At 38.6% G+C, this 13041-nt stretch overlaps 1 protein-coding gene across 1 annotated transcript in view; it reads right to left on the bottom strand.

The window, feature by feature from the left end:
• The window catches only part of slco3a1a (solute carrier organic anion transporter family member 3A1a), a 59745-nt gene extending 47983 nt beyond the window's left edge, over nt 1–11762 (bottom strand). The window contains exons 1-2 of the mRNA XM_051724433.1: nt 11187–11762; nt 1438–1876 (exon numbers count right to left, since the gene is read on the bottom strand). Coding sequence (XP_051580393.1) covers nt 1438–1876; nt 11187–11333 — 586 coding nt within the window. The 5' untranslated portion in view covers nt 11334–11762. The remainder of the gene's footprint in view (nt 1–1437; nt 1877–11186) is intronic.
• Between the last annotated feature and the right edge of the window lie 1279 nt (nt 11763–13041).

Below are 13041 nucleotides of genomic sequence, written 5' to 3'. Positions count from 1 at the left end.
ATACCCGACCGGTAGCCCATGATGGAGAGAATGCATGGATGAAGTAGGTATGTTCCCAAAGAGATGCTGCCCTTCACAACTGTTGAAAAGCCAACTTTCAAAAAGTTGAACAACACACATTTTAACTGCACTTCATTTTTTTTTTTTTTTTTGTTTCACTTGAATTTTTTGTTAAAATAAATAAAAAATAAAGTTAAAAGTTTGAAATCAAGCTGCCTTGACATTGTGTAAGCTATTGCTTAACGAAAATTACCCCATAGTATCAGTTAGCGTCCATCCAGCGGTAATACTGGTGTTAGTTGGTTTGAACATTAACACCGCACCGGTGTGAAAATTATGATATCATGACAAGTCTACTGTTTAACATAATTTACAACTAAAAATACAACTCACTTTTTGCATCACTCTGTGGACATTTCAACACGCAATACTTCCAGCTTCGGCCACTGAGGGCAGTGGTTAAACATTTTGTTAAGCATAGATTGATTTCAGCAGCAGAACCTTTGACGTAGTGTCGCCGAATTGAGTGTGATCAGTCTGGTTATGTAGATTACCTGAGAATAAACCTAGAAATTCACAGACTGAAACATGCATTACTCAGGTTCAAAGCATTTGTCAAGGTGTCGCTTTAGGATTGGCTGGCTTCATGTTATTACTGACATTAACAGTTAATTGCTTTAAAAGGTATTCAAACCACTAATAACACAATACTACCATTGTAAGAAGCAAACGGCAACTCCATGTCCTTAAATATTTACACAAAGGCCTTCAAATAAATGAGCAAGCACCTTTATAATAGCCTGTGAAGCTTTAAGAACAGAGAATAAAAGCACATCCATGAACAGTCATCAGCTATTTTTATGTTTATTCCATAAAATGCATTTTAAACACCTGCTGACCTGTCAAAACATCCAACCCCAAAGAAAACCATCTACTTTTCCCGCAGACCTTCCATTGTGTTTCAAAGCTCTTTCTCCATGCCCTTCTTCCCCACACATTCAAAATGAAAGTGATTATGTTTAAAATCCTCCCAGCATTGCTCACCTGCTAATTTCATTTGAGGTTTGCAGGCTGCGTTCACAGACAATTAAAATACAATACACATACACATGCACACACACTTTTTTTCTTATTGACCCAATGGTTTTGTACAAATGCTGCTTTTCAGTCCAGCCTTTTCTTATTTGCTGTTCCACTTTTTAGCTTACAATTGGAAGGCCTGAAAACAAAATAAATCACCCTGATAATAATTGACTTTAAACTTACTAGGCCCTAAAGGAGCAAGAATAGAGATACATGCTTTTTTTAAAAATCTATGCCAATTCATTCTTGCGGCGCAATCGATGACCTTGGGTATGTAAACTGAAAAGCATAAAAAAAACCACAAAAAAAACAGTGCGTGTAGGTAAACCACCCCAGGACATAAATTACACTTACCTATATACAGAGAGGAGTCTTTCTTCCGTACATGATCATCTATGTAGGACACACCCAGGGGCTGCACGGGCGTGGCCCCTATACCCAGTAGAACCTGTGCTCCAATAAGAAGCAGGTACATCATGTTGGTATTGGCTCTATTCCCACACAGTTCATCAACTTTTGAGGTGTTCGAGCACACATCCCGGCCCTGATCCTTGCTCCAGGAGTCTGTGATCTTGTATTGACTGGCGAGGAATTCAGGTAATGCAGAGAGCAGGGCTCCCAGAGCCATGACAATGCCTCCGCAGCCAATTAATCGTGGACGATGGGCTTTGGCACCAAAATAACTAACGAACAGAATAAGGGCCAGGTTGCCGATCTCAAAGCTGCTGGCAATTACACCCACATCAGCACTCTGAAGATTGAAGCGCCGCTCTAACGTGGTCAGCACACTCACCTAAGAAATAAATGAAGGACAAGAATGAATGGAATCAAAAAATGTAATGCAAAATCAGACAAAATCAGAGCAGAGGTGCCTTCTGATCAATGAATTTCCATGACATTTCAACAACTTTCTTTTTCAATTTTATTAATTTCTATAACTTTTTCCAGGGCTGGAAATCACAATTTTAAGGTTTCCTGATATTTCAAGATTTTCCATGACTGTAGGAGCTCTGTTTTTTTTTTTTACTGTAAAGACCGGAACAAATGACAAGTAAGTTCAGTTAGGAAACTCTACATGGTGTGGCTGATAGGTTGAACAGGTGCACCTCGTCCTACACACCCAATCAGAAGCTTTTCCCTTGTGTCAAAATGTATAAAGCTGCTATTCGCCTCACGCAATACACTGGGAAACGGCTACAGCAGCGCAGTATGGAATGAAACGGTTTCAAGGTTTCACAATATACCTCGGTTTTAAAATGTACGGTTATCATACCGTTGAAATCTTCTCATTGACGGTACTGCATGAAGAGACATATTTTTTCAAAACTTCTCTAAAATCCAAATCAGTTTAATTAAGACGGAATCTGTGACATTTACACAGCATCATATAAACTTGGCTAGATAAAATAAATCTTTAAATTGCACCTTCCTCATGTTGCATTTGACTGTCACTCAATTTTAAAGGTGACACACAGGTGTCACGAGCGCTGCGCATCACAAGCACATCAGAAGTCCAGCACGAGCAGAGCACAGCATGAGTGCAGCACGAGCGCATCACACAGACACGTCCGATCCTGAACCTTTATTTCCGCCGTCACAGAAGTTGAAGTCTGCTGTCTGGGATTACTTGGCTATGTAAAAGACCCACGAGGCACCATCAATGTAGATGGTTACCCAGTCTGTAAAGTTTGCCGCAAAAAGGTATCGGCTCAGGCGTGAAACACTTCAAACCTTAAGCACCATCTCCGTGAGCACCATCCCACGGAATTTGCGGAGATGAATGTAAGTGGAAATACAGATAATAAATTATAGCCCGTTTCATAAAAACACCAGATTCAATGCAGTTTTACATGATTTGTAATGACTAGTTAGGCTAAAGTTATGTTTATGCTTTCTGTCACATTCACAAATGCAGTAAATGGATTTAAGACCTCGTTCAACTTTAAGATGTGCCAACTGTTTGTTCTTTTGCCTAAGTGCAGCACAACAGTAGGCCAATGTGTTTGATAATACTAATAATATGTTTTATTTGTAAAACATAGTACTAAATAGTGTTTACAAAATGCATGGCTTTTGGTGTTCAGGAAATTGACATTGACAACATGCATGCAAGAAATTGACAGTGAAACTGTGGCAGAAATTGTCAGTATTGGACAAAATGCCAATAAATAAACTGCACATGAATAATATATTTTCAGTAGGTATTGTAGAATTGAACTAAATCACAAATGCAACAAATTACTGAATGCATGCAAATGCATATTTTAAGTGTTAACCTGGGCAATAATCATTACAAATGATTACAATGCAATTTCATAAATCATAAAATAACAATAACAAAATATTTTTAGTTATAATCATCTGACTACTATAATCATGTTGCCCACATTTTTTTTATTAATGTTTACCTGTTTGTGATTTTTATTTTATTTATTTTTTACCTTGTTGAATTAAGGGAGTGTCCTGATGTTCAAGATCAAAAGTTAAAGGATTAAAGTTGAATAAATCCAAAATAAAGTTCAAGAATTGGTTATAACTAAAATATATATCTGTATGTTTATCAGAAATAGCCTATTTCATAACCAAATATTGAACTGCTTTTAATATTATCAATGCATCTAAATACTGTGAAACCGTAATACTGTGGTAATTTTTGTGATGGTTATCATACCGTGAAAATGTCATACCGTTACATCCCTACACTGCAGTATGTGTAGCGTTATCCCTCCACCTCCCCAGCACCACCTGACTAGATCTGCTTTATGGGGGGCTTATCTTGATGTTGGTACAGTAGCAGCAGAAGCATGTCTCTTCTGTCTCAGCAACATCATGTTTTCGTGCCAACAGCAGCAGCATACTGACTCAGGTCAAGCAGCAGCAGCAGCATGCGTAAAGCAGATCTAGTCCACCAAGACTAAACTTAATTCACTGTCATAATAATCAATCAAATCAAATAAAAAAAAATCAATCTTTAATCTATCTCCAAGAGTTATCCTAACTGAACTACACATAAGTGCAGGGCAGTCTCATGAAGAAGATATTACCGTAGCGGCTTTTTGCCTGCATCGTGAAAAAGGTCTTGTCATTCCATTCTTACCTCAGTTTGGAGGATTCCATCATTAGCTTGTCAGTCTTCGGATTATTGTGTGCTTAACCACAATATGTTCAATTATAATTATAAATAGTTTAATTTAATTACATTATATTGTACTATCATATCGATATTTCATATCCTCTTCCCAAACCACCCTTAAACCTAACAACTTACAAAAAATTTAAAACATGTAACAGGCAGGATCATTTCAGGGATGCAAACTCATGAGGGGCAAAAAAGGTGAGACAATCACTGGTCCACAAACAGGTTTTCTGGGTATATTTTTTAAAGAGTAATCTAAAAGCACCAATTCCAGCTATTACACAATTATTTAAGTGTGGCTTGCTTCTGTATCATAAATTTGTTCAGTTTCATTTACTGATTAGTTCAGTTACCACTTCTAGAGATGCCACTAAATGACGACAAATGAGCATCCTGCATGCCATGAGTGAGTCATTGAATCATTATGAGTCATTCATGACAGAAATCTACCAAGAAACTTAATAGAGTTTAAGCATTATGAGAACAAAGCAGATCTTTAATTTTCCTTCAGTTTGTGAACTGCTGAGCATGACTTTTTATCCACGGACAACAATAATAGTCTAATAATAATAATGAGTTTAAATAACATCCTTACCCTTCGCCTTAATTAAAATTTGCATGTTTGACTTCAGTAGAATGTTCATGTGCATTATAAGAACAAAGCAAATCTATCATTTTCCAACAGTATTTTAACTGCTGAGCATGACTTTTATCAATAATGATAGCCTAATAATAATTATTATGAATTTCAATAATGTCCTTTTGACATTGTAAAGTGCCTTTCATTTTTTGCCATGCAACAAAGCAGGAGATGCACACAATAAACATCGGAAAAAAAAAATAGAAGAGAAAAAAAAATGGCAATTGCTTTAATTACAGAACATAATAAGAGGCCTTGTTTACGTTAAGGTCTTAGTGTTTTTTTTTTTTTTTGTTTTTTTTTGTGCTTTTTTTTTTTTTGGTGAATGTTATTACTGTAGTTCAATAACTGGGATCTCTAGATACTTGGAATCGATAAGGTAATATTAAATTATGACACATTCAATATCTTCATAAATTTTGACAGCTTTTAAATATTTCTTGTTGCTTTGAACTCTCACAGACATCATTTGTAAGGCAAAAACCTGTGTGAAAAATTATTTGGTGTAAAGTTGGAGGCGGGGTTGCGCTGACACGTCACTCCATCGACTTCAGTGTGTTCGGCAGTGCTAACGCGAGTCATGTGAATGCCCCTTAATGTGTATAAACATCAGTCACTTCTACACATTAATAGCTTTTCCACCGCTTTTTCTCCTTGATGAACAAGGTAGACACACATGCCAATGCCGAAGTGAACAAACAACATGCCCCTTCAGTTTGTTTTTAAAATGAGAAGATTCACGAGTGCCGCTTCCAAACCCAATAAAGTGATCTGCCTCGGTAGGACTGCGATTGCCAAGCATGCAATTGGCCGCTGCTGTAATCAATCAATTTGTATTTTGTACAAAATGGCACAAAGTCACATTTGTGGTGTGAAAATGAATGGGGGAGATCAAAAATAAGAGAAATTTGCCTCACAGTGACCCCTCTCCAATAGAATCAATAGATTTGTGGTGTTCCCGGTCAAAGATGACTGGCCATTGAAAATGAATGGGGAAGATAACAAAAAACAGGACTTTTATTTTGAAATGTTTTTATTTTCTGAAAAGGGGCACAAAGTAACACTTGTGGTGTTCCCTGTCAAATCTGGTCATTATGACAAAGAAAACTGGCCTAAGCCTATTTACATATTAACACTGTCATATAAAGAACATTTCATGGAACAAAAATACCAACACTGTTCATATTTCTGTTATATTTTCTAATCAACAACAAACCAAATCAACGAACACCTGGTGGTTTTATGTCCATCAGCACATGCCTGACAATAGCTTTTTGCATGTGATTTGCAAATGTGTGCTCTGCATTTGAAACACACAATGCTTGATGAAAGAAAGATTATCAAAGGAAGATTCTATTGGAGAGGGGTCACTGTGGGGCAAAGACAGTTCTGGTGTGTGTGCGTTTGTGTGTTTGTGTGTGTGTGTGTGTGTGTGTGTGTGTGTGTGTGTGGTAATGTTGGATGGATGAATGGATGTTGGATGCAGTTCAGGGTAGGATAAATTTCATCTCTGTAAAAAAGAAAGCATTTAATACTCAAAAGAATTTGTGCATGTATGTGAGCATGTGTGTGCGTGCGCATGTGTGTGTGTGTGTGTGTTAGTGTGCATGTGTGTGTGTATGTGCGTGTGAACAGGTCCAAGGCCTTTATGTTTGCAAGCACACATGCACATATGTGAACATGAACATGATGAACATGCTCATGAACACTCAATTTTTCTCTTATTTTTGATCTCCCCCATTAATTTTCAGTGGCCGGTCATTCTTGATGTCAAGTGTGACTTTTTGTACAAAATAAAAGCATTTAAAAACAAAACTTCCTGGTTAAACAGTAAAGCACTGTAGTGTGATAAATAGTACAGAATGTTTTCATATTTTATATAATATTGCCAAAATTAGGGGGCCTGGGTTGTTCAGTGAGTATTGGCGCTGACTACCAGCCCTGGAGTCGCGAGTTCGAATCCAGGGCGTGCTGAGTGACTCCAGCCAGGCCTCCTAAGCAACCAAATTGGCCCGGTTGCTAGGGAGGGTCACATGGGGTAACCTCCTCGTGGTCGCGATTAGTGGTTCTCGCTCTCAATGGGGCATGTGTTAAGTTGTGTGTGGATCGCGGAGAGTAGCATGAGCCTCCACATGCAGAGTCTCCGCGGTGTCATGCACATTGAGCCACGTGATAAGATGCACAGATTGACTGTCTCAGATGCGGAGGCAACTGAAACCTGTCCTCCGCCACCCGGATTGAGGTGAGTAACGAGGACCTAATAAGTAGTGGGAATTGGGCATTCCAAATTGGGAGAAAAGGGGATGAAAAAAAATATATTTTCAAAATTGCCCACAAATAATGCTTTTTTCACTCAAAAACAGAGGTGCATAAGCTCAGGTCAATGAGGCCTACGATCAATAAGTTCCAAAAAGAAATACAAAACCTGTGCTAACTGAAAGAAACAAGTTGGCAAAAAGATTCAATCCAATATTTGGTGACAATATAGCATAATGAGAGATTTCAAAGCTATTTGTATAGGCATTATAAGCATTTTTGACCAGGAACACCACAAGTGTAACTTTGTGCCATTTTGTACATAATAAAAGTGAGTCTGTTTTTTGCAGAATGGATGGCTGTTTGCAGTCCACATGAAACCTGACTTGAAGATGCCTTGTGTTCCAGTTAGTAATGTAAAACATGCAAAACACGTCTAACTCCCTCTTATATGACTGGTATACCACTTAGATAAATTGCAAAGAACAGAGGGTGTGTGCACATACTGATGGCATGATTTGCATATCAAAGTTGTTCAGTTAATTTTCTTAATCATGCTTTACATATTGAATGTCTTTCTATCAAAAAGATTAAAGGAGGTGTTGCTCTGCATGGTCTGTGCTAATAATCAAGTGCATTAATAAAATATGAAAACTTACATCTAAGAAATGCTATGAGACCATAACCTACCAACAGCTTTTCCAATGTGCCATTGGACAGATTTAGCCTAAATGCCCTATAAAATGGCATATAAATAGATGGATAAATATTAAAGCTTTACTATTAATTGAACTGCACATGAACTGCACCCAGGTCCCCATTTCAAGTGAATGCTGATGCATACCTGAGTTCAGGAAACCTATTTCACAGCAACCAGACAAATCATACTTTGATGCCTAACAGACACATTTATGTTGCCCTAAATTTACTGCTTAAATGAAACTATTCAAGTGCCTCAACTATTTAACCATAAAATGACAGACAGGTAACAAATTATTACTGAAAAGGAAAATCAAGTAGTTTCAAATTCTGGTCAAGCAAGTTGCTCCTCCTGAATGAATGTGCGTATGTGTGTGTGCGTATGCATATGCATGTGTTAGCACTGGTTCTGCTCAGCTGCCAGGCCCAAAGATATGTGCCAGCCTACTAGTTCTGGAAGCATGACGAAAGGGCAGGACAAGACAGGCCACATCCCCCATCTGCCTCCACTTTCTGCCTCAAAGTCTGTGCCAAGCTGCTGAAACCTGTTGATTGAATAGCTGGGCCTCTCTGCATACATCAGTGCCTGCTCAAGGACTGCCACAGCAAAAGAGCACAGACTAGAGATTGCCAGCTTAATGCCAAGACACATTCAGAATGGCAACAGTGTCCACCGATGGCAAATCTCCACTGACTCCATCCTGACTTACACCCCTTGCCCTATAATCCCCATGCATGACAGCATGATCATCATCAAATCAGTACTGCGAGTGAGAGAGGGTCCGATTCTGATCAGGTTTTAGAAAATCACACAGAACAGAATGACGCATCTTGATGTCAAACTGAATATATGCATTACTACAGCATTAAAAAATAACTGAGTTAAATGTTGTATTTAATTAATGGCATGGTTTTAAATGAGACCACCCCCCCACCCCCCAAGAATGCACAAATGAGCTTTCCAGGGCGTCTCCTGTTTCATTTAGTCCCCCGTAGACAACCTCTAATTTGCACCATGTAAATAATATGGAAACACTACATATGATTTACAATGCATCATTTTGTTTAACAACACTATTAAACAGAGTGCTGCATTTAAACTCTGCCTAACATTACTTATTTGTTTTTATCCTATAGCAACACATTAGCACCTCTTAAAGGTGCAAATGTGGTGGTCATACATGTCACAGCCATCCAAATGTTTATGTCTAGAATCAAGTACAAGCAAGCTGAGCAGGCACAAAGTACATGCTGAATAAGAGATTGGAGGCTTAAGAGTTGAGGTTAGAGTAATCACATATATTTGTTTGGGGATGTCACGTGGCACCTCTGCCATGGGACATTTGCATCATGTAAAGCGAGGTGCAGTAAACGGAGTAAAATGCTGGCTCGTTCAGTATTTTTGATCATCTTCCAAGTCAATTTAGCCCTGTTTCTAGCAGCGGTACTGTGCTAAACACTAGTTTTATATATATTTATACTGAAACCTGTAAGACGTGCATACTTGTGAGAGTGTTTACAGGAAATGTAAAAAGACATTAGGTCTCTAAGCACATGGGAGATGTCCAGACTGCCCAAAGTCAAGCTCAGTGCTGGGGCTAAAATTAGTAAACTGACACAATACCCAGGAGTGAGAATAACGCCTCAAAAAAGCCACTGAGTCAGTAAATGAAGAGGGTGGAGGCAGCATCTCAAAATGGACAGGAAGTATAGTCATTTCTGAGATAATATGAACACATGATATTACATGGAATATTTGAAATGCTACTAACTGATCAGCTCATAAATTATATTTTTTAACCTTACACAGCTATAGGTGGATTTAAAAAACCTCTCTCAAGCTGCAGTATTGTTCTTCATTTTCATGTAAAAATAACCCAGTGACCTAGAGGCTAAACAAGCACTCTAGAGTAAAAGTAAACAAACTTCTACCGTTTTGCAAAAATGTGTGTTTCAATAAGAATTTTTTGGGAAATATTTCTAGGCACTTTGATAGCTGTTTTTTTTTTTTTTTTTTCCTAGGGAAAATTGACTACTGTGTAAATTCTCAAGGAAGATAAGTTTAGCTCAACGCCTATAAATCTGTCAAAATAAATCTGGGCAATCTCCACGTCTCCCATGCCCACAAAGTTTTGGAACTTATGTACAGTGAAGTTGTGTTGCTTTAGTTCCCAAACATCAGAATTTCCATAAGCTGGGACCGATTCCAGTCCACAACAAGTGTACCCCTTTGAGACTCTTCCCATGATGTATTGTGGCTTTCTGGCACCAACCGAATGATTGTTTCCTTACCAAATATGGTCCGAGCTCTCACTGACTTCAGACAGAGTCATCCCATGGGTATGGAGGACATGGCTGGACAAATCTCTTCTTTAACATAGATGCTGTATAGAGTGGTACCTAACTAATTTACAGCAAGCAATGTGAGAATTTTCTTTTTGTTATCTGATATGACAAAACAGTAGACATTTGTGCTTACCATTTGTAAGCTTTAACTTGTATATTTGCCAAACAGAAAGGACAAGATAAAGACTTTATCGCATTCTTCTACCTGTACAGATCTGTTATTGACAAGAGCCATGAAATCTTATAACTCTAATATATCTCTCTAAAATAAAATATAACATCAATTGAAGTTTATATTTATGAGGATTTAGATATAAATACACTGGCCCCACTCCTTGCCAAGCAACTTATTTCTCAGCGCCAAAGTCTAAGAGTTATGATCTCTGTTTATGTCTGCTGAGGCAGCTACATTAACACTCTGCTATGTGCCATGATTTATTTATTTATTTATTTTAGGGTAAGACATGCTTGATAGGATACATTTACACAGCGGTAAAGCTTTGCAGGATGGTAACAGGATTATGGTAACACTATACAATAAGGTTGTATTCATTAACATTAACTACATTAGGTAGCATGAATTAACAATGAGCAATACATTTACAACACTTACTGACCTATTTCATTCTAATTTCAACATATGCTAGATTTTAACATTAAAAGTAGTATATGTATTATGAACTAACATGAACAAAAATGTATATTTTCATTGTTAGTTCATGATACCTAATGCATTTAGTAATGATAACAAATACCTTATTGTAAAGTGTTATCAAGATCATTATATGATTATCTCCCATAAGTGTCACGTTTCATGGCATGCACTAAGTTGCACTGCACAGGAAGGTTACAGGCAAAGAAAGGATTAGGCTACCTTATGCCAAAGGATATATATAGGCTACCTTAAAAGCCAAAAAGTTTCTCCTGTTATACCAAGGGTATCCAAGAACAAACAGCCATTATTTCGAGAGCCTGTAAAAGTGCAAAACGAACCCAAACTAAAAGGAATAACAACGCTTTACTTACCAAGTATGCCCCCACTGTGCCCTGTGCTAACATCAGAGCACATTCCGCCACTAAAAATATCTTAATATTCGAAAAACATGAAGTCTTTTTCTTCATGTCATCCCGTTGAGAGTCCTCGGAGCTCCTGTGTTTTTTCACCTGCATCATCCTGAGCAAGTTGGTGCGCTTTCGACAGCCTAGAAATGCAGCGATCAACTATACTATGATAAACGGAGAATAAATGCAGCCGCGGTATGTTCACATGAACCCCCGCCTCAGTGTCTGTAAAACTATGACTGCTATTGTTTACAGTGAGACTCTTTGACTCAGCCGTGTGACAGGTTGCACACTTTTCGTTGAAACTCTGCCGATGAATGAGGACCGACTAAACTCTCTTCCAGTGCTTTCTGTTGCGGAAACAGAGGTTCTATATCGCCGGTTTTTATCCCAAACAACATCTTTTATTCACTCGGAGTCTGTCCGAGTACCCGTCGCGTTAGTGTTTGATCGTATTTCTTCACCTCTGCCGTAGCGTCACCATCTCTCGAGTCCGCAGGCTTGATCCCCCGCCTCGGTCATTATGACTTGTGTGTGAGAGCGTTTCTACCAGTTTCCTTGTACGTCAAACGACACATGCCTCGGTAGAGGCGCTGCAGGCACCACACGTTGAATACTTAGTACAAGACTTCCACATTTAAAAAGCAGGCAGAATGACAAATAAATAGAATCTGAATGCAGTTTTGCCATTTTCATCGAATGTCACGCCGAGAAAATTTTAGCAAGGTCTACAGTCAGGGGCTTATTATGACTAGCAAGGGTCCTGGGGCCAGATGTCTTTTATGTAATTAGAAACAGGAAGGCAAAAGGGTCCTATAAGAGGACTGGGGGCCCTCATAAACTGTGGGGCCCACATATTTAAGCATATACAAACATTTGTTTTCAAAGTTGATGGGCCGTGAGACCTTGCAGCCCAGGTTCCCCCCGGGCCCCTGGTAGTCAAGGGCCCCTGGGCACTGGATGCCACGCTACAATTCAATATCCTCTAAACTCCGCTTATGTACAAAAGCCGTAAGGTTTACTTTACATTTCAGAGTCCATGTTACATATACTACATGTTTCTGTAATTTATTACTATTATAAAAACAAAAACAATGTGAACAAGCAGCCCCATCAATTAAGTGCAGTTCATTAGCATTAGGCCATGGCCAACTTCCACACTAATACGTTTTAATTTTTAAAACACATTTTGGCCTTCCGTCCACCAGACCCGGTTCTACGGGGTTGCTTGAAGGTGCTAAGCACCCTCAAACAAACCTTAGAGCACCCTCAATTGTAAACTACTCCCCGCGTCGATTTATCATGAACGTTTTTTATCAGATCTTTCATTTATCTGGCTTTGGGACCTATCGCGCATCCACAAGCTTGTAATATGCTCAGGGTTGCCAGATAATAGATGCAACACCCCAAGCATAGATTTATAAATGCACAAATAGGAAATATTTCGCCTTATGTCACACTTAATTTATGCAATCTGGCAACCATGCATGCGAGTGCGCGCGCTTTCTCCTCTTTGAAAAAAAAAAGCCACTCCGTGTCCTTTCGTGAGGCTGTGTGTGCTGTTTAGTGCGAAGTCTGCGAGCAAACCTTTTTAGTGATGAACTTTAGTAAAATCCCAATAGATCTTAGCATCTTTTGCACACCGAGGGGACACACGAGCAAAACCAAGTGAGAGAGGAATATGTTTGTTCTTTGTGTTCTTTGTGAAATTCTGAAGTCCCTCACACCTGTATGCAAATGTTAATCTGGCAGTAATCATTTATCAGTATCATGCAGCCTGTTTTATTCAGTTGTGTGCTGAATGGGATGCTAAACAAGC

Source organism: Myxocyprinus asiaticus, chromosome 18 (genome assembly GCF_019703515.2).
Source record: "Myxocyprinus asiaticus isolate MX2 ecotype Aquarium Trade chromosome 18, UBuf_Myxa_2, whole genome shotgun sequence".
In the NCBI taxonomy this organism is placed as follows: Eukaryota; Metazoa; Chordata; class Actinopteri; order Cypriniformes; family Catostomidae; genus Myxocyprinus; species Myxocyprinus asiaticus.
Note: the sequence above shows the minus strand (reverse complement) of the source record. Positions and strands in the feature narration are given on the sequence as shown.